The 27,181-nt window shown below is 37.5% G+C and overlaps 1 protein-coding gene across 1 annotated transcript in view; it reads right to left on the reverse strand.

Moving 5' to 3' along the window:
• Positions 1–4,001: 4,001 nt before the first annotated feature.
• The window catches only part of LOC131875911 (uncharacterized), a 47,387-nt gene continuing 24,207 nt past the window's right edge, over positions 4,002–27,181 (reverse strand). Inside the window, exons 2-4 of the mRNA XM_059220632.1 lie at positions 4,609–4,621; positions 4,373–4,515; positions 4,002–4,153 (exon numbers count right to left, since the gene is read on the reverse strand). Coding sequence (XP_059076615.1) covers positions 4,002–4,153; positions 4,373–4,515; positions 4,609–4,621 — 308 coding nt within the window. The remainder of the gene's footprint in view (positions 4,154–4,372; positions 4,516–4,608; positions 4,622–27,181) is intronic.

Below are 27,181 nucleotides of genomic sequence, written 5' to 3' on the forward strand. Positions count from 1 at the left end.
AATAACCAAAAAAAAACCTTCATCGTCCAAACTGCTCAATACATCATTATTGTCGAAACCCTATACAGGCAAAGTCTTGATGGTACTCTCCTTCGATGTTTGGAACAAGATGAGATAACAAAGGCCTTGGAAGAGGTAGATGAAGGAATTTGTGGGACTCACTCAAGCAGTCCTTCGCTAGCAAAGAAAATCATGTGCGTTGGATACGATTGGCCCTCCATGGAAAAAGACTCCTACTATTTTGTCAGAAAGTGCAAGAAGTGCCAAGTTCACGGAGACCTGATACATGCATCAGCATAGGAATTGCAACCAATCACAACACCAAAGCCCTTTTATCAATGGGGACTTGACCTTGTGGGTAAAATCCATCCATCTTCATCCAACGGCCATAAATTTAGCATTACCGCCACCAAATACTTCACAAAGTGGATCGAAGTTGTTCCCCTTACCCAAGTCACTGGCAAGCAGATCGCCTCATTCATCCTTAATTACATCATCTGCTGGTATGGTGTACCCATGTCCATCATCACAGATAACAGGCTTCCTTTCAAAAATCAAGATGTATGTGAACTCTATGAGAAGTTTCACATCCAACACCATTTTTCCACTCCATATTACCCACAAGGCAATGGTCAAGCTGAAGCATCAAACAAGAACATATTGAGGATTCTCAGAAAGATAGTTAATGATGTTGGTCATGATTGGCACATTTGCTTAAATCCATCACTATGAGTGTATCAAACTAGCATTCGAACCCCTACAGGTGCAACTCCCTACTCACTGGTTTATGGAGCATAAGCCATCTTGCCTATTGAGGTTGAAATACCATCTCTACAGGTCTCTTTGCACAATTTGATAGATGGTGAAGCATATTGAGTCTCCCATCTTCAGGACTTGGAACTGCTTGTTCAAAGGCGACAAGTTGCATACAACCACCTAAAATCCTATCAGCAGTGCATGTGCAGAAGCTACAATCATCGGGTTAAACCTCGTACATTTGAGGTAGGTGATCTTGTTATTAGGGAGAATCCTCATAACCAACCAAATAGAGAACACCAGGGCAACTTTGAATCCAATTGGCTGGGTCCATATGTTATCACTGTTGTATTCAGGTCTGGGGCATATTAGTTGGCAACTTCAAAAGGAGAACCACTAGCAAATCCAATCAATAGCATGCACCTCAAATGATTTCATACATAAGCTATGTAGAGCATCAATCTCCTCCAATATATCAGAAAATACCAAAAACATTTAGAAAAATGTCCTGAAGAAAATACAAAAAAAAATCAAGAAAATAGTAAAGAAAAATCATGCATCCAAACGGTGAAAACCACTCTAGTGGAACCTTGGATAAGTACGGTGGTGAAAACCTGGCAAATAGGCACCATTCGTAAAGGCTATGGCTCCAATATCTTTTAGACTTGTTGTGATCACATCCATTGCATCCATTCACCCATCATTTATACCATGGCTTGTTATTGATCTGCAATCAGGGTTGTTACTTCATGTATCCTGCATCACGCTTTCATAGCGACATCTAACTGCGGGCAATACTCTTAAACCTACTGATGGAAGTTGATTCTACATTACTTGTGATTCATTGAGTTCTTCATTTAAAACTGTTTGGAAATATACCAAAAACATACATAAATACTCATAAAATACCAAAAACATTCAAAAACACTCACAAAATCCAAAAACATGTCAAAAACATCAAAAATCAATCAAAAACATTTCAAAATATATAATATTCTTTGTACATACACATCACAATAGACACCAAACAAAACATATGAGCTACTCAAATGATGATCACTTATCAAATCGACCAACCAATAAAACCATCTACACATAATTGTCTTCACAAGGATGTATCCTTCCTCACAAACCAAGACATGGTAACATTTTCTTTGACAAGAAAATTTTATTTAGCTGATAAGCACTTGGTCGATTTGTTATTTATTTATATTAGGTTCCTATGTTACTTCAAGATATCCACATGTGATTAGAGTAGCCGGGATGGCTCCTAATATCTTTTTTCTTTGTTTGTTGTCTGTGGATTTGTTCCAATTAAGTTTTGGGGCATGTACTAATGGTGTCTACCTGAGAAGTTCACTAAGCTACATAATCCTATGCAAAATATAGTCATAGATCACTATGGTTTACTGACTATAGCGTATACCTTGACCATTTGCGCATGAACTAGAATGGAGGATAACTTCTCCTTGTCTGTGATGCTTGCTTACAGGTGAAATGCTCAAACTTGGTTTTTACTACCTCGGCCAAGAACGATACTACCATGCTCGATGAGGAAAATAAAGCACTATGAATACTCTATGGATCAATTTCATCTCATCTATTTATATTGCATTTTGTTGCATCTCACCCATCCATTTGCTCATTCATTATTCATATCTATTGTTTGCATGCAAGTAATTCAAGCTTCTATGAGAAAGCACCTAATATAGTTTGTCTTGGGTACAAAATCATGATGGAGTTCTCTGATACATCATCTCACATTTTCATTCCACATCTACAAATTCTCACCAACTCGCATTCATATATCATAAAGGCATGGCATTATCATTTAGTTGCATAAAATGCATTTAGTTCATTATCATTTAGTTTCATTTACATTCATTTAGATATTTATTTAAGCTCATTGATTAGTTCATCACATTAGTGCATTTAAAACATCAAGTGCATTTTGTTTTCATTTACTTGAATTTCGTCATTTTCATTTAGTTGTATTGAATGCATTTAGCTTCATTTAAATACCTTTCAAATAATTTCATTCATCTATCTTCATTTTCATTACATATTAGTCATTGACGTACATGTACTAAGTCATTAAGGTACATTTACTATCATCTAGTTGCATCTCAATCATTAAGTTGCACTCATCTAAATCATACACAATCATTCATCATTATTTAGTTGTTTAATTCATTTATCATCATTTACTTACATTTTGTCAAGAACATTCATCTACCCATTTCGTGCATTCCTTTAAAATCATTAAATATGCATTCATCTCATTATCATTTAAGTTTCATTTAGACTCATTTAGTAGGTGCATTTTTACCCATTTAGTTTCATCTAGATTCATAAAGATGCATTCAATATCCTTTAATTGCATTAAGGTGTAGTTATTCATTATCATTTAGTGGCATTCATTTAATCATTAAAGTACATTTTATTCATTAAGTGCATTCATCTAAGAAACATGCATAACATTTGTATAAACATTTTTTCATCCATTTAAGGGCATTCATCCATAAACATTTAGATTCATCTTAATAACATGCATGATTTACTCATATCATCATCATATCATCAAACATAAGCAAGTATTATCTATCACAAATATCATTATTCATTATCATTTAGCATCCGACATCATCATTGCATCACATTAATAGAATTACAAAAGCATCATCCATCCTCTACCTGCATCCACATGTTAGCAAATCATCCATAGCATGCATATAGGAATCATATCATCAACATGTACATCTTGAAAGCAAATCATCCATAACATGTATCTAAGCATAACTCATAAACATCATCCTGCATAAAAACATACATGTCATCATATATACATATCATATCATCACAAACAAATGAGATCTCCTCATATATCACATAAAAAAAAATACACATATCAAAGTACAATGATTTCAAAATATACTGGCTACCAAGAGCCATCCAAGTCATAATCTAAATAACAAAGTAACAAATGCATAGAATCTCTCAAATAGCACTCTAGCCAGATGTTGCTCCAACACCACCCTCTGCTGCCCCACCACCCTCACCATCTCGCCGAGGAGGACCCATAACACCACCACTACTTTGAACCCTCTGAGACCGCTCTTCTCTCACTTGCCACATCTGGGAATAGCTCAGTGCCCGCTGACTACTCAATACCATCTTCTCATATCATACCCACCAATAATCTATCTCCTCCTAAGCCTGCCGCATCTCCCTCAGCACCTCCCTAGTCAGACCTGTGCTTTAGCTACAACTCTTCCTCTATCCTGCAACTCCCTCAATCTATCCGCCAGATCATCTCTCTCTTGCATCACTATAGTCAACTCAGCCTCCTGTGCAAAAAGTTGGATATCCCTAGCTACAATCTTTGCCTCCCTATCCTCTAACCAAGTCAACAATCATATAATCATAAACTCCTGCAAATCTCCCTCTCCTCCACCTATGGCTCCCCCTCCCATCTCCATAGGATCCTCTCCTCCACTTGTGGCTCCCCCTCCCATCTCCATAGGCTTTGCTCCCCCACCAACGTACCTACCTCCTACTATAGTTGCTCCCTATATTAGTGGACCCTATGATAGTCGTAAAGGCTGCCCACCTCTACCTCTCCTTTGTAATCGTCCTCCTCCACCACCTCCACCTCCAAATCCACCCCCACTCCCTCCCCCTCGTCCTGCTCCACAAAAACCTCCTCCCCCACCTCCCTCTCCCCCATCACCTCCTCCTCCATCTCCTCCGACAACAACGCTACAACAACCATGCAATAGTGCCACTACGGCACAATAATGCTACTTTAGGCGACAAAAGTGCTAAAACATAGTTTTAGCACTATTGTCTTACTTGGACTTTGACGCTTCAAAAAACATGACAAAAATACATAAAAAGCAAAATTCAAGATTTGTGTACCGCTGGTCCATAGTCCTCTGGCCGCTGGTATCGACGGATCCGCTCTAATCAGTGATTTGCTATCAGCACGACCATGATGATTTCACTATTAGAGCTCCAAACTATCAGGGAGATAGGTGCAAATGAGCCAATTTTGATGAATACTAAGAGGGGGGGCTGAATTAGTATGCCAAAAATCTATGTACTTAAACACTTTACTAGACTACCAGTAAACCGGTAAAACAGTTTAGTAGACAAACCGGTTAGCACACATGCAAACCAAATAGCAAATAATGCATTCACCCACAGAAGCACAAACACCATAACACAAGAGATTTTGACGTGGAAACCCAAATGGGAAAAACCACAGTGAGATGGAACTCACAAGTAACTATCTGCAGAATAGGAACCAGACCGGTTAAGGTCAGACCGGTTAAGGTCATACAATGTTCTTTACCAGAACAGATCCTGTTAGGAATCTCAATCTCTGTTAGGAGATAAGTCTAGTTAAAGACTACCTTGCTAGAGGATTTTAGATCCATAGATGTGAACCACCTTGTTAGAGGATTTACAAAAGGCTTTTGGGCCTACCCAGTTAATGGCTTCAGACTTGTCAAAGATGTGAGTAATCAACAAGTGAGTGATCTAGCAAATAGCATAGATTGCTTGGTTAGATCCTTGATAGCTCATTCCTAATGCATTCCAGTGTTACTTCAGTCTTCAACACATTCACACTCTACCTCTTCTCACAGACCTAAACTTCTCTTCTGTATATACCCTTACAAAAACTCTTCAACCACCTTAAACCCTTGCAACTTCATAAAACCCTAGACGTGATGTCCTTATAAAGGAATCTGATTTCATGTCGATCCAATAGGATTACATTACAATTTCCTAGGTTCAATGCATCTAGACATATTCTGTAACATGACACAAAAAGCACCGTTAAAGTGTCGGCACCGCTAAACAATCGGTGGATGGTAACTCATCACAAAATGTCGGTTGGTAACTCATCATAGAGTATTACCGGTTAAAGAAAAATACCACTTGCCGGTTTGACAAAATGAAGATTGGGAAATATGAGTTGTGCCACTTCGTTCCTTCGTACCGCTTGAGATCCTCGAACCGGTTGGGGTTTTAATACCACTTTAGATCGGTAAACACTTTCTGCAAAACACTAATAGTCTAAAGACTATCATATCAGTTGGAACAAATACCGGTTGATCTTTAACTCATACATACAAAAAGTGATCTCAAATCAAGTGTGTGTCCATCAATGACAATCACAGCATCAATCATCAAAAATGCCAACAATCTCCCCCTTTGGCATTGATGGCAACACTTAGGAAAATTTTGACATCTAAGTGTTTTACAACAAAAATATGCCAGAATTAAAATTACTCCCCCTAAGCATATACACTATCCCTTTTATAGAAAATACAATGTATACTACTCCTTAACAGAAATAACATGAAAGTATACATCAAAACATTCAAAATTTATACTTCTCCCCCTTTGCCAACAATGACAAAAGTATTGCAGACTAACCCCTATTTCATTAGTAGTAACATAATAAGTGTTTATGACAGTAAAGAGTAAAACTTTCCAAAAACTAATTTAAAGTCCTGCAAAAATTGCTTCATGGATAAGGACCATGAGTCAAGTAGGGAGGTAGCCACCTCTTTCTCTGTCTGCATCTAGGAGACTTGTTCTTCCATGGCATCTATCATGTTCATCTCTTGAGTGACCGTTAGGGCATCAAGATTTAGATAGCACTTCTAGAGAATTTGCAATCTTGGTAGTAGGACCAGTTGAAGTTCCTACAAATTTCATGTCCGATTTCTTATCTCTGCCTCTAGTCTTGCAAACTGCAGTTGAAGCCGATGAATAGTTTGACCATATGTGGAAAAGCAATCATATGGCATCTTGAAGGTGCTAATAAATGACTGCATATCAGATTGCAGTTTGTTCTTGTGAATGAGCACATCATCATAGAATAAATGAGGTTGGCAAATCTTGTTGAGTAGAAGATTGCCCTCATTCATTGCATCTCTAATGGCCTTTTGTGCCTTCTAGAGATCAGACCAGAGCTCTATTAGCTTTTTCACCAGGGCAGTGTCGAGAGCCTTTTGATGTGCCTTCTTGGTATTTGCTTATGTGACCTCTTCCAGGCTTTGTACCTGGTCTTCTACAACTGAGAATAGGAGCTTCAATTGTGCAAGTGAGGAATCGGTACTGGGAAGGTTCGTACCGAGTATCAAACTGGTAAGTGTTTCCACCATAGTTTGGATAACATCTTCCTCCTTTTTCCTCTTAGAGCATCCAATCACTCTTGAGAAAGTTTAATGCTCTGCAATAGCTTTGATTCATTTGTAGACTGGAGATCAATAGGATTGGTAATTGCAACTGGTTTAGCCTGACTACTGATTGCCATTGGAGTCTCCACCTGTGTGCTCTTTTCTGCTGCTTCCTTGTCCTTGGCTTTTTGCTAGTCTTCTTGAGCCTTCCTCTACTCCTCTTCTTCTTGTCTCTTCTCTTCATCTTTTCGCTTCTTCTCTTCTTCATCCTTCTTCTTCTCCTCTTCCTTCTTTTCCTCTTCCTTCTTCTTCCTCTCTTCCTCTTGTTTCTTATTTTTCTCTTCTTGTCTCTTCTTCTCCTCTTCTTTTCTTTTATCCTCTTCCTCTTTCTTCTTTTTCTCCTCTTTTCTCTTATCTGCTTCCTCTTTCCTCTTTTCCTCTTCTTTTCTCTTATCCTCTTCATCTGCCTGTTTCTTCTTTTCAGCTTCTTGTTGCTTCTTTTCTTCCTCTGCCTTCTTTTCCTGTCCCGTTCCTTCTGATGGTGCATCCTGAGTAATATTTTCACCATCTAAGGCGTCTACATCAATGGGGTCCATTTGTTCTATGACCGGTTCTTCTTCACTATTATACACCTCATCCGGTTTCCCAGTTTCCAGTTCTCGCTCTTCTTTTTTGTTGGCTTCAACCACTTGATGCATCTTAAGAGCTTCTTGAGCATGAGTATGTGTATCCTTGATCACTTCTTGACCCTTTCCTTCTAGTAACAAGAGTCTTCTTCTTCTCATGAAGAAGAGGCCTTTGTATTTATTCATAACTTCAAAAAGTTCTGAATTTGATACATCAGGAAAATGTTGAGCAAATATTTTCTCCCTCATTTCCTGTTCCTTTTCTATGGCAATGAGCCATTTATTGTCTAAATAATTATACAAAGAATCCGATGTCTTAGATCTAATTTCTGAAGGCGACCGATCATTAACACATAAATACTTAATGATTTCCTGTTCAACTGCTTCCTTTTCATCATTATTGAAATCATCAAAACAATCAATTAAATCATTCAACACTTTTCTCCTAATATTATTTATAGTTCTTTGACAATTTGTCAAAGGTTTGTAAGAAGAAATGTCAATATTTACCGGTGCAGATGATGTTGGTTCATTCTTTGTCTTTTTCTTTGTTTGCCTAGTCTTCTTCTTAGGTAGTTCTTCTAACACAGTTTCTTCTGAGTCAGGTGTATTGCTTTTTGTCTTTCGCTTCCTCTTGAAGACTTTTGCATCTGTCGCTTTCGGTTTCTTCTTAACTGGTGACCGCTTGGTCACTTTGGGACTGGTTGCAGTAACCGGTGTCGATGCTGAAGGCACTGCCTTTCCTTTCTTTTCAGAGGGTTCTACAACTGGTGCAACCCTTTCCAAATAGGTGTTGGTTCTCTTTGCCTTAGGATCAAGGGGTGAGGCGATTAGGGTAGAAGCATACTTGTCCAGCATATCATGTGTTATCTCATAGCCCATAGGCTCTACTTCTTCCTGCCTAGGCTCAACAGCCTCCATTATGCATTCATCCACTTTGATGGTGAAGCAGATGTCTTCCTCATACTTTTTGACTAAATCATCAGATATTCTTATCATTTGGCTCATCTTACATCTGAACTCATCAAAGTATTTGTTCAGTGCTTTTGGATAGCCAATTCCAACCGCTTGTAGACTTTCCTTGATTTGTTTTGTTACCAGTTAGTCGACAGACCACTGAATGTCACCTACTCCTGGAAAGTAGCCTTGGAAGTAAAAGAACAACCCAACCAGTAGTTGTCTGAACTTGAATCTCAGTGCATTGTCCTGTTTGATCGATTTAAGATTCAACATAAGTTGTCTTTGCATACAAGTGCATAGATCAAATGATTCATCCTCCTTGATCATCTTGTAAGCGGCATTTATTGTTGCAGCAGAGATAGAATTAATTCTACTAGCAGAGAATGTCCGGTAACCTATCACCATACAGGAATACTTGACCAGATCATCCTTGATTGAGTTAACGGTCATGCCACGTGAGTTGCTCATTGAACCGGTGAGCTTGGACATTTCAGTCTTGCTGACCTTCCTTAGGGCTGGCACTTCCCCTGTATTGCAGAAACTGGTGACAGCATGAATCGCTTCCAGTGTGATATCATGTGTCCACTCTAGGTACATCTTGTCACCGTGTACCCTGCTTAGAATAATGTGAATGTGATCATCCGAAAATTCTTCAAGAAAGTAAACTGCATTTTGGAGTTTCTTCTTTTCCAGAATGTTGAATTCCGGTTTAATCTTCTTATCCTTTCCGTAGAATAAACTCAGCTAGGAATGGATTACAAGAGACCCTAGGTCTTCAATTTTGTAGTCTATGTAATCAGAAATCCCTTCTTCTACTATAACACTAGCCGATACTTGAGACAAGGCATTGTATTTCAATTTTTGCTTAATGAAGTCCATAGAATCAATAGTTGCGCTAGAACTATCATGTGCTATGAAAGCCATGATAAATGAAGAATTATGAGAAATACCTTCGCAAATTGAAATTTAGGGCTTCGCAATTTGAACTTCACTTGACACTCCTTCGATTGCAGAGATACCACTTTGCATTCTACACTCCTCCAACATATGTTTGCTTCAGATTCTTCTTCAGGAATTTGATAAAATTCTTTGATTTGCAGTGTAAATTGCTTTCCTTTGCTCTGCACTTGAAAAACTTCTTCGCTCAAAAAATGATAAGTGAGAAATGATTTCAAAATTCCTTTTAAACAGGTTCTCCACCTACCATAATAAATGCTCCAATATTAGGGCGTAAACCCTAATTTGCCTTTTACCATTTCCGGTCTTCTGTCGACTAACATGTATCTCATACCAGTTAAGGTCTTTTATTGGTGTAAATTGGGGGTTTGAAGTATTTCTCCATTTGCCCCCCCTAAGCTTTTCTAATTCTTAGTTTGCTAGTTCCATGATTTCCACACTAGGTGCAGAAGCTGGTTCTTCTTGCAACACCGATGGTTTCTTTTCCAAGTTTTGGTCATATCCTCTTGAATAGTTTCAATATCAATCTTTCCTTCTGAAGTGACCGGTATGTCATCTGATATGTTCTTTCTTGTTCTACAGAATCTGGCAATGTGACCCGGTTTGTTGCAATTATAGAAAACCATTCCAAGTGCTCTCCAAGGTCCATTATTCATGTTACCATTCTTCCTCCTGCATGTTGTAGCAATGTGACCATGACAATGATAGATCAAATAGTTTTCTCTCCATCTGGTTGCCACTTGATAGCCACCACTTCCTGACTGATGATTAAAGGCATTAAACCTATTGTGATTCCGGTTCACAAAAGGTTCCGGACTAGCTCCTTGAGTCCTCTAAGGATATCTTCCAGTGTTGTTCATAACAGACCTGCATTCAGATGCTCTATGCCCAAACTTGTTGCATGCATAACAATTACCATTGAACATATTGGATCTAGGTACATTGTTTATAAAGTAAGGAAAATTATTGTAGGCTTTGCTCCTATGCACATTAGCAGTATGTCCTTCTTTAAGACAGTTAAAGCAAACAGGTTTAAACTTTTTCTTACCTTTATCTTTAAATGTCGGTTGCTTCTTCGATGCTTCAGCACTTGTGCCAGAGGTCTCACCTTGCTCATGACCAAAGTAACCATGTCCATCACTATTCTTGATAGGTTTGGCAGATTCAAGCTTTTGCTCTAGCTTAACAGTACTCTTGTTGAACTTAGCAAGTATTTCCTTTGAGTCAGAGAGTTCTTTGGAAATAGCAGCATTTGTTTCCATCAAGTTTGCATTCTCGGAGATGGCCATGTTTAGTTCTCCTTGCATGTCTTCCTTTTCCACTTTGCTTGCATGGAGTTGACCAGTTAGGGCACTGATCTCTTGCTTCAGCTTGGAGATTTCATGATCTTTGTCTTTTACCAGATCTTCAACTTTTCTCCAGTTCTCAAGCTCTTGGCACATTCGAATAGTTAGTCCTTCCAATTCTTTTCTCAGGTTGGAATTGGATTCATTCAGCTTTTCTACTTCTTGAATTAGGGCTTCCATGTCCACTTCATTAGAAGAACTATTTTCAGATAGCTCCATCAGTTTTTCTACATGTTCTCTCCTTTTTCCCTGAGGGGCCTTATACTTGACCATAAGATCATCATAGGCTTGCTCAGACTGAGTGAGCCAATGAGTAAGTTCCCTCATAGTGTATTCCCCCATATCTCTTTCCAAGAGGTTAAACTTATAGAAAGGTTGGCTCTGATACCAATTGATGAATACTAAGAGGGGGGGTGAATTAGTATGCCAAAAATCTCTGTACTGAAACACTTTACTAGACTACCAGTAAACCGGTAAAATAGTTTAGCAGACAAATCAGTTAGCACACATGCAAACCAAATAGCAAATAATGCATTCACCCACAGAAGCACAAACACCATAACACAAGAGATTTTGATGCGGAAACCCAAATGGGAAAAACCACAGTGAGATGGAACTCACAAGTAACTATCTGCAGAATAGGAACCAGGTTGGTTAAGGTTAGACCGGTTAAGGTCATACAATGTTCTTTACCAAAACAGATCCTGTTAGGAATCTCAATCTCTGTTAGGAGATAAGTCTTGTTAAAGACTACCTTTCTAGAGGATTTTAGATCCACAGATATGAACCACCTTGTTAGAGGATTTACAAAACTAGGCTTTTGGGCCTACCTGGTTAAGGGCTTTAGACTTGTCGAAGATGTGAGTAATCAACAAGTGAGTGATCAAGCAAATAGCACAGATTGCTTGGTTAGATCCTTGATAGCTCATTCCTAATGCATTCCAGCATTACTTCAGTCTTCAACACATGTACACCCTGCCTCTTCTCACAGACCTAAACTTCTCTTATTTATATACCCTTACAAAACCTCTTCAACCACCTTAAACCCTTGCAACTTCATAAAACCCTAGACATGATGTCCTTATAAAGGAATCTGATTTCATGTCGGTCCAATAGGATTACATTACAATTTCCTAGGTTCAATGCATCTAGACATATTATGTAACACGACACAAAAAGTACCGTTAAAGTGTTGGCACCGCCAAACAATCGATGGATAGTAACTCATCACAAAATGCCAGTTGGTAACTCATCACAGAGTATTACCAGTTCATACAAAATACCGGTTAAAGCAAAATACCAGTTGCCGGTTTGACAAAATGAAGACTGGGAAATATGAGTTGTGTCGCTTTGTTCCTTCGTATCGCTTGAGATCCTTGAACCGCTTGGGGTCTTCATACCACTTTAGATCAGTAAACACTTTCTGCAAAACACCGATAGTCTAAAGACTATCATACCGATTGGAACAAATACCGGTTGAGCTTTAACTCATACATACAAAAAGTGATCTCAAATCAAGTGTGTGTTCATCAATGACAATCAAAGCATCAATCATAAAAAATGCCAACAAATTTTTACCCCTTCTCCTCCATATATACCCCCCAACCCTAACCCTAATTCCCTTTCGCTCACCACCATGGTCCCTATGAACTTCGAAAGCCTCTAATTTCTCTGTTTTAACTCTGTTTTCTCCCATTCTTTCACCATTATTTCTAATTTCTTCTATTCTACCTATCCCCACTTCTTTCTCTTTTTCAATTTTTTTAGGCCCATCTCTCGAGGGGGTATACCACCCACTAAATTAACATTCATGGGGCATATTTCTTCACACCTATTTTTCTTTCTTTGAAATGACGCGATAAACTATACCGTCTCAAAGAGGGGAAAATGAAGTCACATAAATCTGTCCACTTAATTAAATGAATATTTACTATTTATTTAATTATTTAACCATCAATAATCAGTTAATTAAATTAATATTTAATTAATTTCATCCTCAACCTCTTCTTCTATTAATTATATAAATTATTCAATTTATTTAAATTAATTCATTAAGCCACACTCTAAATCAATTAAATGAATAAAACATATTTATTTAATTTAACCCCCTTTCCTCCTTTAAATAAATAAATAAAATATTTATTTAAATCCCTAAAATACCCCCCCCCCCACTTGCATTCTTCTACAAATGCAAGTTGTACCTATTTAGTTGAAATAAAGTAATTTTATTTTAATTAAAATCTTATTTTCTCTCACCCACCAAACCCAATTGCTCTTTTAAACCCATTCTAGACTCTTCTAACCCATTCTAGATTCTTCTAAACCATTCCTCATTAGCCTAATCACCCTCTTAAATTATTGTCACATTCCTAAGCAACTTGAAGTCACTTGTTAAAGCCTCAAAGTCTTTGAAAAGCCTTAAAGGCTTTATGTCTTTAACAAGTTAACCCCTAAAGTCTTCCCAACCATTAATGGTTCTTACATAACCATTTATGGCTCTTACATGACCATTAATGGTTAAACTCAACTCACCCACATGGTTAGAGACTTTCCCTCTAACTCAACCCTCATTTAACTCATGGGTCTCTTCAAGCATTCATTGCTTTGACCATGGTTATCCCCACTAACTCTTGCACAAGAGTAAATGTCCATTGGATAAAGGCATTATTCATTGGATAAAGGCTTTATACATTCAACTCAAGCCTAACCTTACCTCCTAAGGTAACCTTTAAGTCATTTCAAGCATTTAATGTTTCTTCCCTCTCCTCTCAAGCCATCTCATGATGACATTTATCATCTTGAGATTGGGTTGAAATCCCTCACATGGATCATAAATCCATCAATCCTAACCCTTGTTGAGATTACTCAATCTCAACCATCCATTTTTCCATTTTTCCTATAAATAGAGCCCATTCCTTCTTCAAAAGGATCTATAAACCTTGTATGCATCAAACCTATACCAATTTTAAGAGAGCATTCTAGGAGCATTTTACTTTGTTATTTTGGATAAAATTAACATAAGATAATTAGGTGCTTTCTCATATTATCTTGTTTACATTTGCATATTTAGTTATCTTTATTTTTATAATCTTGAATCTCCATAAGACATCCATAATAGTGCAAAAAGTGGAGGGCTACACTCATGTGGAACTTGGAGAGGAGAGGAACAAGGGAGGAGAAACTATGAGCATGTTGGAGAGCATCTGGGAGGGTTTTATCTCATTCCTTCATTTTTGTATGCTTTTCATTATCTGTTTTATATCTCTCTTGATATGCATGTTTGGGATCATAGTTTCATTTATGTTTCATCTTTGATTGTCACTAACAAAACTAACGACTTGTCTTATGTTCTTGTGTCCTTTTTAGTGTGCATCACCAATATATGGGACTTTGGATATGGTTGTGTTCCTATTTGGTAGCTGATTGGTGTCACCCTATGGATAGTGGCAAGTATGCTAAGATCAACCCCTTCGAGAGCCCATTTTAACCCACATACATGATATTTTTGAAATGAGAACCTGTATCTGCACATGAAACAAACAATTTAGATAAAAACATGGTTCTTGTTGATACCTCATGGCATCTCTTATGCATTGATCTGCTTTGTTCTGAATCTGATATAGCAATGTATGCACATTAGGAGTAGCTATATGTATGTAAGAGTGAAATGAATGACCCAGAGCTCTAACCAAATCATTTTTCTCTCTATTTTAGGTCATCTCACAGAGCGGACAACGAGATGATTGGATCTATGAAGCTAACCAGAAGGCCTTTCTACAGAACTCATCAACCTATCCAGGCAATGATGGGTTCTTTCTTTCCTTTCTCCATGCATTCTTCTATTTCTTTTGTGTTTATATTTCTATGATCAGTGTGATGTTTTCTCAGCTATTCCCATGACTTGTGTGGGATCTTGTAAATAGTTTGTTTTTAATAAATAAAAATGTATTACATGTAGATTTTTTATTCATGTATGTCTTTCTTGATTCAAACATTGAATATTTGGAAATAAGATACTTGTATGGCATACATGTTTATTTAATAAGGATAAAAAACTTGGAAAAAATTAGTGTACCTTTTATCTGCAATACATAAGACCTGTAATAGGTCACCAAAATGTTAGTTGTGGTTAAATTTTGGTAACAGTCACAATATATAATAGTAGGCTCATTATAAAAAACTTTCAACATCTGCTTCATCCAAATTACCTAAGTAAAATTGCTATTAGCAACAATGTATTCAACTCCTATAGTAGATAAAGAAATAACATCTTTCTTCTAACTTGCCCAAGAAATAAGCTTCTTTCCCAACAAAATTGCTCCACCGATAGTCCACGTTTGGTCATCAACATCACCTGCCCAATTAGCATTTATATAAGCACTCAGAATGAAATCATCATTCTTCAAATATCACAAACCATAATCAACTGATCCCTTCAAATATCATAATATCCTCTTCACAACAGTAACATGACTTTCCTTAAGATCAACTTGGAATCTTATAACAAGGAATACAACATTCATAATGTCAGGTCTAGTCTGAGTGAAATATAGTAGTCCACCAATCATAGATCTATACAGGGTCTGGTTAGCCTTCGAAGATTCGTCATCTTTTGTCATCTTGCATCCAGTTACCATAGGAGTTCCAACAGGTTTGGAAATCATCTAGCCCAAACTTCTTCAGCAATTCCTTCATGGACTTTAATTGAGATATAAAAATACCTCTATCAGACTGTGTAATTTGCAATCCCAAAAACAAAATCATCACCTATCATAGACATCTCAAATTCTTTTTGCATATCATCAGCAAACTTCTTACTCGAATCATCATCTCCTCCAAAAATAATGTCATCAACAAAGACTTCAACAATCAAAATATTATCATTATCAATCTTGAAGTATAAGTTACTATCAATAGTGCCAAGTTATAGAATCCCAACTTCATCAAATACCTATCCAATCTAGTGTACCAAGCTCTAGGGGCTTGTTTAAGTCCATACAATACTTTCTTCAATCTGCATACCATGTCTTCTTCATCTATCAATGAAAATCCATTTGGTTGCTCAATGTATACTTCCTCTTCCGATTCACCATTCAAAAATGTTGACTTCACATCCATCTGATATACCTTGAATTTCTTATGAGAAACATATGCAAGAAATAATCTAACAACTTCAATTCTAGCTACCGAAGCAAAAGCATCCTCAAAATCAATACCTTCCATTTGTAAATATCCCTTACATATCAGTCTTGCTTTGTTTCTAACAACTTCTCTATCCTCATTCAGTTTATTTTGGAACACCTATTTAGTACCAATTACATTCTTGTCTTTAGGTCTCAGAACAAGTTCCCATGTATTGTTTTTCTCAATCTAATCTAGCTCTTCTTCCATAGCTTTTACCCAATTTTCATCTTTACAAGCTTCAGCAACATCTCTAGGCTCAACTTTAGAAATCAAACATGTCTCTTGAGCAGCAATTATTCTCCTAGTCATCACACCTTTATTTTTATCACCAATAATCTAATTCTATGAATGATTTAATCTTACATACCTGGGGGTCTTCTAATTGTTCTATTTTTCAATCTCTTGAACTTTTTCACCGCCAACAACATCTTGATTTACTTACTCTTTGGATCACTCGGTTTCATGCTCGAATTTTGCACTTTCTTTGAGGTAACATCCTGATCATCAGACTCATATTTGCATGCTTTGATTTGCTTCCATGATTCTCATCAACTTTCACATTTGCATTTTCTACTATTTTTCTCAGTCTTTTATTGTAACATCGATAGGCTTTGCTCTTAGTAGAATATCCCAAAAAGATTCCTTCATCACATCTTGCATCAAATTTCCCTATATCCTCATCTCTTTTGATATAACATTTGCATCCAAAGATTCTGAAATATCTAACTGTAGGAACATGACCAAATCATAACTCATAAGGTGTCTTACCAGAATCACCTGTTATATGCACCTGGTTGAATGTGTACATAATAGTGCTAAAATATTCTCTCCAATAGATATGCAAAATATTTCCTTCAATCATCATAGTTCTAGCAGCATCCAAAATAGTTCTATTCTTCCTTTCAACAACTCCATTCTACTAAGGGGTTCGTAGAGAAGATAATTGTCTCCATATTCCATGCTCTTCACAAAAGTAATTAAACTCGTCGTAATTCTCCTCCTCTGTCAAATCTTAGACACTTCATCTTCAATCTCATCTTTGTCTCCACTCTAGCTTTGAATATTTTTTATTTCTCCAGTGCTTCAGATTTCTTCCTTAGAAAAGTAACTCACATCATCCTGGAATAGTCATCAATCAGCAACATAAAGTATCTATCACCCTGCAAACTTCTCGCTCTAGATGGTCCACATAAATCAGTATGCACAAGATCTAATAACCCGTCAGATGTATCCAGTTTTCTCTTGAATGAATTTCTTGTTAGTTCTCCCAATTGACATTCTTTACACACTAGATTAGTAGGCTTCACTATCTTAGGCAGATCTCTAACAACTTGAGTAGAACTTATCTTAATCATGCAGTAAAAGTTAACATGACACATGTTTCTCTGCCACAACCAACTCTCATCAATCTGAGAAATCAAATAACTTTTCTCACTAGAATTCAGATGAAATATATTACCTTTAGTTTTAGTTCTTGATGCAATTTCTATACTGGAGCTATTCAAAATCTTACATTTCCCTTTCTTGAATTGTAAGTTATATCCCTTATCAACCATCTGTCTAACACTCAAAAGATTATGCTTCAAACCTTCAACATATAAAACATCATTATTATTATGCTTACCATAAAGAGAAATAGAACCTCTACCACGGATTACACAAGCTTTGTTGTCTCCAAATCTTACCACACTGCTATCATACTTCTCCATATTTACAAATTTACCTTTATCACTTGTCATGTGATCTGAACAACCACTGTCAATCACCCATTCATCTTTCTCTTTAATCTTAGCATCAAAGGTTTTCTCCTCAACAATACAACTTGTAGAATCAATAGGTACCAAATCATCTTCCTTGATAACAATGAACACAAATTTATCTTCTGAATTCCCTTTCTCAGACTCATCATCTATCACACCTTCATCAACAGCATAATAACACTTCTTCTGATAGCTATAATTGCAATTAGGCTTGTAAGGCTTATCATACTTTGATACTCTTTCTTCTCTTTTAGGACACCTAGAAGCAAAATGACCAATCTCATTGCATGAAAAACATTTCAAAGGTAACTTCCCTTCATACTTACCGACTCCCTTAGGCAATATTCTAGCAGTAAGTGCTCCAAACTCTTCCAATTATCTTTCATGTTCTTCCATCTCTCTCATTTCCCTTTCATATCTGGAAACCCTAGTTGAACTCTCTCTCGGATCATACTTCTGCTTCTCAAATACAGTAGATTTGAATGCAGTCTCAGCTTTACCATGTGATTCACCAAGTTTCATCAATTCAAAAGAAGTAAGCTTACTGTAAAGCGGAAAAATCGAACCCTAGTTGTTCTCCCCTCCCCAACTCCAAGGAGAGAGAAGGGAGAGTCACTAGGGTTAATGGTTTTCACTTAGGAGAGACTTTACATTCAAAAGAGGGGTTGAAACCCACAAGATCCAATCCCACGCAATGCAGGATTGGATTCTATATGAGTTTCAAGGGTTAAGACATCAAGGATACCCTCTTTTGTAAAGAATGTAGATAGAAAGATTGAACTAGGAATGCATGTAGAAGCAAGAAAGATTCACTTATAAACAGAGATAGGGATATGGGATGAAGCTGCGGACCTGGAATTAGTAGTAAAATGTCGAGACGGTGCTATTCTGCAAATTTGAGCGAAAGTTGATGGGACGATGGTGCTCGGCGTGCACACGGTCCTCCGAAAAATCCGCGAAACGAAGGGGGATCTGTTCGTCTCTGCACAAGGATTCCAGATCTTCAATTATAGCTGCGTACCTGCAACCTACACACAGAAAATAGAGGACGATTGGGGGGTTAGGGATGAGGGGTTTGCCTTTAGGTCAAACCCCAGTTTTGGAATTAACCAAGAAATGAGAATGTTGTAAATGTAAATGTTTGTAATGTAAACAAGTACTTATACCTTGTTGTAAGAATGTTTGTATTCTTACATGCGAAGGTGTAATGTATATAGTATGTTGTATGTTGTATGTGATCTCCTCTTCAATGGTTGAATCCTTGTCTCGAATGCAACACTTAGCCTTGAATGGAGACTTAGAATGCTCAATTGCTTAAAGGAATGCTTGAATGCTTGAATGTTTGAATATTGCTTCTGCGTCTTGCTCTTACTTATTTCCTTTTTTTCAACCTCCTCAAATGGGAGGGGAAATGTAGTTTATATACTTGTCAATTAGGGCTGATAGACTAATTTTCCCGACCTTAGGCCGACCAGGAAACATTATTTCCCGAATTGAAAACTTAAAGACCCGATGCCCAAAAGAGACCGGGCCCAAAATAGGGCCAGGGACCAGGGTGTTGGGCGCCATGGTCCTGGGGGACCAGGGCGCTAGGCTCCATGGTCCCACCTCCAAGGACAGCAGTGTGCAAGGAGGATCAGGCCAGGGTGCTGAAAAATGCAGTTTTTGATGTCATGAACAAGTTTCGGGGTCTCCATTCAGGTTCCGTGTTGCATCGCCATCGTGAAGACCCAAATGCAGTCAAAATTGCAAGTGTCACAATTTTAGGACGCTACACTTACCAACTAGCATATCTCTTGTCACAATTGTCACAGTCCGGATCTCATCAATAGAAGCAACTTTGTGTTTATAAGTAGGAGGGAAAGATCTCAACACTTTAGCCATAATCTCATCTTCTTCAAGGACTCCACTAACATATCTAATGTTCAGCACAAGATCATTCACTTTAGCCATAAAGGATGAAATATTATCATTTTCTCCCATTCTCAGCAACTCATACTTTCCTTTCAAGATCTGTAATTTAGCAGCTTTCACATGTTTATCTCCTTCATACAAGGTTTCTAGCTTCTCCCAAATCTCTTGTGCAGTTTGTAATCCCATCACATTAGTCATCTCTACATTAGTCTGGGCACTCAACAATACTTCTTTAGCTCTTATATTATGTTTATCATCCTTGATCTTAGCTTCAGTAACATGACCATTATTAGGAACATTGTAGGCATTCTTTGTGATCTTTCAATAATCTTCTACAAGGAAGTTCAAGTGACACTCCATCTAGTCCTTCCCTATAGTGTAATTAGTATGTGTGTGAAAAAGTGAAATAGGTATCTGTAAGTTGCAAGACACAACACTTCAATTAAGTCATTACATGTATGGCTAGACAGATATAAGTATGAATAATAAAACCATAACAAAACGACCCATTGCCTTCTAAAAGATGTGAGTATAAGATTGCTCTCAGAATTGTATAAGCAATACCAGTGACTAGACTACACCAAGATGAAGGATTTAATCTATATGAGCATGATATTAAGCTAAATGGATGCAAGATGGATGAAAGATTCAAGCAATATGGATTCAAGCAATCATGAAATATGCAAAAAGAAATTAAAGTAAGATGCAATAATCTCAAAAAGCAAGAACAATATATTCAATGAGTCCAGAGAAAAAAGTGTATAATAATAAATCTCCAGGGTGTTTTGAATGAGAGTTGAAGGATGAATTTATAGAGAATCACAAGAGAGATCAAGAAAAAGCACAATTTAAGATTAATTGAAATAATTGAGAAATCAGATTCAGTTAACCTTGAGATAGATTCCAATTATAGTTTAAATTGAAATGCATTCTGATTATAAGTTTGATTTGCATTGGTGATAGAATTAATTCATTCTATGCACTTGTGATAAAAATAGGTAATTCCATGCGATTATTTGATTTATTCAAGAAAAGAGTCTTTTCAATGCAACTGAACTTCTTTTTCTCAAAAGCTTTGAGTTCCAATTTTAGAGAATGAAATAATATCTCAAGTTGATTTCTCTTAATTCAATTCTTTTATTTTATTTTCAATTTAACTCTTGCTTTGTGTATTGATTCCTTTTTTGTAGTAAATTAATTCTTTTTTTATGATTAAATGGCAAATTTATTAATTAATTAAATATGCTAAGATATTTAATAAATTAAATAGGATAGTTGATCAAATTGATTTTCTTGGAATGATTTAATTAATTAAATAATATTTAATTAATATTGAGTAATTGATTTGTCATGTAATATTTGATGATTGAAGAATTAATAATGTGCTCAAGATTGATTTAATTGCCTTTGGTTAGGACCTTGGTGATGTTGTTGAGATTAAGGGCCCATGGTTTAGATGACCAATTTTAGGGTATTTGCCCCTCTTTGAAGTAATGTACGAATAGCATGTTGGTTCAAAGAATAGTTGATGTCTAGGGGATACCAATTATGAACTTGATTGATCACGAACCAGATGAAGGAAGAGGTGTTTAACTTGATTTGAAGCGATGAAGCTGAACAGAATTGATTAAAGTGATACCGATCTCGAACTTGATTGAACTAGGACCAATAGAGAGAAAAGATACCGAACTTGAACTTGATTGATCAAGAAGCAGATCTTACTGATCTAGAACTTGATTGAACTAGACACAGTGAGCAAAGATAAAATCGATCTTGAACTTGATGGATCAAGACAGGATGAGCGAAGATAAACTGTCCAACTTGATTTGAAGCAATAAAATTGGACACCTTCTTAGATTGAGCGTGTGATCAAAGATACTCTTTAAACTTTTGATTGAGTTTAAATGTATAATCAGCTTGATGAAAAGCAATGAAATTGATTAACGTTAAGAGACTGATTCAGATGAAGACAAATATCAGCTTGATATGAAGTGATGAAACTGATATGCCCCTAGTGATTGATTCAATTCAGATGATCGAGAGATCTCAACTTGATATGAAGCGATGAAGTTGAGATTCCCCTGAGCAATGAGAATTTGATTTTCTTTAGTTGAAAATATTTTTGCTCGACTTTTGATGAAGATTTGAAAAATTTCTCAACTTTGAAGATATTAGGTCATGAGTATGCCCCCTCGAGAGAGAAATCGAAAGATAGCGAGAGTACACTATCATAGGCAATTATTTAGTGATGATTTTTATTTGAGCACAAAAAATGATTCAGAGGAATATTTGAAGATTTGGCAATGATTGATGTGAAATTGAGCGCAAATTGAAGAAAGAATGAGCTTTTGATGAAAAGCGCTATGTGGTTCAAATTTTATGAAATTGACTAGCAGAATGATCTCGAATTTCGATTTCATTCCAAAAATGGAATCGGGATGGAAAAATTAGCTAAGGGTACAATTTTCATGTCCGTCGGAGCAAGTTGAAAAATTAGGGTTTTGGCTATATAAGGAATGGAAATATCATTTTCAATTCATTTTAACCCTAAAAGTTTGAAAATTCAAAAAGCCTTTTGCAAAGAAAAATGGTAGTCTCCACACAAGAGCATCGATTCGAGCGCTAGAGACTACATAATCGACCTCGGAACTATGAGCCAACGGTAAGTGATCGATCTTAAGCCTCTTAATCATTTCATTTTTGAATTTTTAGCCATGTAAAAGTCGGGTTTTGTTGATTTGTCGTGCGAGACGACATCCTGTCTCGTATGACAAACTGCTTGAAATTGTTTTGACATTTTAGTCCATTAGTTTTGTCATTCCACATATACCCTTGTATCGTACGAGCTTGTTATAAAAAGACCATTTTGTCGTTCTAGGGCTTGTTTCATGTCGTATCAGAGTCTTTTGTCGTCCTACACCCATTCCTGACTCGTACGAGTTTCTGCCTCTACTGTGTTATGTCATTTGGAAAACAGTGAGCATTTTTAAGGGTGCAAACTTGAAAATTTGATTTTTCAATTGATTGTTTTGGATTTGCGTGATGTTTTACTTGTCTTGTAGCTTAATTTGAAATGTTGTCTGATGATCTATTGTTTGATTCTTGCAGGTTCAACTACCTCACATGCTTTTTAGATGTGTTTCTCCACCAGCTATGACATTAGTTTGTGAGTTATCTGATATAGATAGAGCACATATTGATTTGTGCAGATTGACTCACCTTTTATAGATGCCAGATATCTATGTGAATCACGAGATGCTCACTGCGCTTGTAGAGAGATTCCATTCTAAGCATAACACATTTCATTTGCTAGTTGGGGAGATGACTATCACTCCCGAGGATGTATATAGGATTCTCTAGATTCCATTTGTTGGGGATAAGTAGGATTATGATTCAGCACAGCGTCCTGGCCTATTAGCTCTGAGGTAGGTATTCTACGATGCAAACATTCTTACGCGGGCTATCAGTTAGGATGACATGATGGCTAGGTACAGTTAGCAGTTTCCACTGGCATGCATCTTAGCAGGGTTCATCGGTTGTTTTCTTATGCTGGATAGGGGACAACAGGGTTTCTTATGTGGCTGGGGCAAGATGCTAGAGAGGCTTGTGGAGCACCATCAGAGATTAGGATGGGGTTCTTGTATTCTAGCACACATGTATCGTGAGATGCATGAGATTGTCTACCGGGAGGGGAAGAGCATGGCTGCAGGTGTTTTGATATTATAGATATGGGCCTAGGAGCACCTTCCAATTTGCAGACCGATTGTGGATGACGCCAGAGATCCACAACAATCGATTGTTTATAGATACATTAGATATATTACTCAACCCCATGTAGGCAAGACAGATTATTGGAGACGACAGTTGGACGACTTGATAGTCATGATACGAAGACTGTACAGGGGTCTAGAGCCTTGGGATGATTGGAAAGTTGTTCTTTGGGACCTATTCATGACCTGGCCTCTCATAAGCATATCAGTGACAGTGGTCAAGCGGTTTGTTGTTACTCGAGTGATGAGGTAGTATGGTAGACCTCAGGGGATCTCACAGGAGATTACTGCATACGCACGTTATGCAGATGAGGAGAGGCGAAGATGAGCGTCGAGGCTATCATACACCCTAGGCATGTAGGAGATGACTAGGTTATAGTAGTTGAGATGGGATTACATGGATGATATTGCAGATGTAGGGGTATTGCCCTAGTACAGGGATTGGTTTCAGCAACACCCTTTCCCAATATTTACTGATCCAGCAGAGCAGGTACCTTGTATAGATGAGGTTGAGGATGATTCCCCTGTGTAGGGAAAGGGATAGGAACATAGGTAGGGACAAAGAGCCGAGGCTCCAAGGCGGACAGGTGGCAATCCTAGCACTAGCAGCAGCAGGGTGCCAACTGCGGGTAGGCAACAACAGAGAGGAGAGGGTGGATCCCTAGGGGTTGTTGGCATGAGGTTGAGTGGATCTAGGGTACCTAAGGGTGGTGGTGAGGAGGAGCAAGTAGCTCCCAGATAGGTTAGATAGAAGAGAGATGAGCAAAGGGAGTTGGGGGTGGATATGGAGGTAGCGATGGAGGCGGAGAACCTGCGAGGGAGTAGGGGGCGGATGCAGCGTGGTCGATGAGAGAATGTTTGGCAGGTTTGTAGTCATAGTTGACAGTGGCACAGACATAGCTGGTAGAGGGAGACCGACAGCTAGCAGACCTTAGAGCAAAGAGAGATCATCAGTTGGTTGAGGTCAGAGTTGGGCGTGATCGTCAAGTTGTAGAGATGAGAGCAGAGTAGACGGTGGGTGCCATAAATGTGTGTGTGAAAAAGTGAAATAAGTATATGTAAGCTGCAAGACACAACACTTCAATTAAGTCATTACATGTATGGTTAGACAGTTATAAGCATGAATAATAAAACCATAACAAATTGACCCATTGCCTTCTAAAAGATGCGAGTATAAGATTGCTCTCAGATTTGTATAAACAATACCAGTGACTAGACTACACCAAGATGAAGGATTTAATCTATATGAGCATGATATTAAGCTAAATGGATGCAAGATGGATGAAAGATTCAAGCAATATGGGTTCAAGCAATCATGAAATATGCAAAAAGAAATTAAACTAAGATGCAATAATCTCAAAAGGCAAGCACAATATATTCATTGACTCCAGAGCAAAAAGTGTATAATAATAAATCTCTAGGGTGTTTTGAATGAGAGCTGAAGGCTGAATTTATAGAGAATCACAAGAGAGATCAAGAAAAATCACAATTTAGGATTGTATATGGTGAAAATGGATAACAACAATGTTGAAAGACTAAATAGATTCAACCACAAAACCCTAGCCTAACAAAAACAAAAATCCACCATAACATATGAAGATTACCTAAGACACTGCAAATCAAATGAAATCACAAAGATTATACCATCACATGTCCAATAGGGTTTAGATCTCCATTCTTCCTATCTCCATTGATCTTTCTTGATATATTTGCTCTCAAATTTTATGTGCACAAGAGCTCAACAAAGAACGGAATGTGGTTGCAAGTAGGATCGCCTATGTTCAAAAGCGTAGTGTAGTCAAGTAGTCAACAGGGGGGTGCATAGATTGATTGATTAGGGTTGATAATGAAGGAAGCATCTTCTTATATAGAAGACACTATAAGAAATGGAGGGATACGATTGAGAGGTGTAAAAGATAAATGGTCGGCTATGATTAGAGGGTAGGTATAGAAAATAATAAAATAATGAAAGGGGTAGGTAGTGTATGAATTAAGAGATGAATGACATGTGTCATGGGTAGAAAAGGTTAATGAATTAATTAAATAAATAAATATTTATTTAATTAATAGGAGTGAGATCAATTAAATAAATAAGATATTTATTTAATTTAGGAAAAGGATAATTTAAATAAATAAATGTATTTATTTAAATGAGAAATAAGGCTAGAAGAGGATAAATGAATTAATTAAATAAATAAAGATTTATTTAATTAATAGAAGAATTAAGCTTAGATAATTAAATAAATATTTATTTAATTAGACTGGACAATTTTGGGTGTCTACATTTTGCCCCTCTTTGAGACAATGCGGCTTGTCGCGTTGTTTCAAAGAAGATAATATGAACTGATACAGAGTTGCCCCAAGATGGGAATGATATGCCCCCTCGAGAGATTGGATGAAAATGTCTGAAAAGATTGCAGACAATCTCTCAATAAGAAAGAGAGGCTAGAATGGACTAATCGGATAAAGTGACAGAGTCACGGGATAATGAAGACTGACTTGGGAAACGAGGGCTAGGGCAGTCTATAAGATAGACCACGAGGGAAATACATCTTCATTGTCATCTATACATCCAAGAGATCAGAGTGCAGAGCGAGATAAAGCAGCAGTAGTCAGTAGCGATGGCAATGGTTCACAAATTCAATCGCATTCGCCGATTTCAGAGGCCAATAGAGGCAAGAGAGCCAGTAAGTACCACAAAACCTCCTTATACTTTGATGCATTTATTGTTGTCATTAATGCATGCTAGGTAGAGTAATAAATGCGCTTAGAATAGGGTCCAAAAAAATGTAAAAAACGTGTAGGTGCGTCTGCGTTGGTGCCAGGTGTGTTTATGCGGTCTAAAAGAGCGTTTATGTCATGAAAGCACGTTTGTGTCCAAAAATGTGAATTTGTGTCTTCTAGGTCAAATCGACAGTTCTGTGATGAACATACGCTGTCGATTGGATAAGCTGCTGAGAGGATACACTCAAGAAGGTCCTCTAGGGAAGACTAGGATAACAAATAGGGCTAGGATTGACAATTCTGTGATAGAACATACGTTGCCAATTAGGAAACTTCTCAAGAGGATTCACTCAAGCAGAGGCCCTAAGATAGGATAGATCAAGGCACTTTGTGATGAACAATGAGTACCAAGATATAGTACTTTGTGATGAATAGGGAGTACTAAAATATGAGCAGCACTTTGTGATGAACAGTGAGTGTAAATGTGAGCAGCACTTTGTGATGAACAGGGAGTGCCAAACATGTAGTACTTTGTGATGAACAGGGAGTACCACTAGGATAGAAGCAACACTTTGTGATGAACAGTGAATGTCACTAGGACTGAGATGATTGATTTGTGTGACTGCAGGAGTATTTGCCTATGCTGGAGTCATGAGAGAGATTCCCATAGACTCAGAGGTTGTGACCTGAGTTGACATTCGAGGACCGAGCTGTGATTGAGGCTATGGGATTAAGACATATTCTATATGTGCTTGAGTTTCGGGCGAACATGGGATTGTTGCTGCACTGGCGAAGAGGTGGCACTCTGAGACTTGCACTTTTCATTTGCTGATGGGGGAGATGACAGTCACCCTGTAGGATGTATACAGGATTCTGCGGATACCGATCGATGGGGAGTTGATTCCGTACGATCGAGACGGAGACAGAGATGCCCTTAGACAAGTGTTCTAGGATCCAGGACTAGAGATGAGGGTGGGACATGTGGCATGG

The sequence above is a fragment of the Cryptomeria japonica genome, chromosome 5 (assembly GCF_030272615.1).
Source record: "Cryptomeria japonica chromosome 5, Sugi_1.0, whole genome shotgun sequence".
Classification (NCBI taxonomy): domain Eukaryota; kingdom Viridiplantae; phylum Streptophyta; class Pinopsida; order Cupressales; family Cupressaceae; genus Cryptomeria; species Cryptomeria japonica.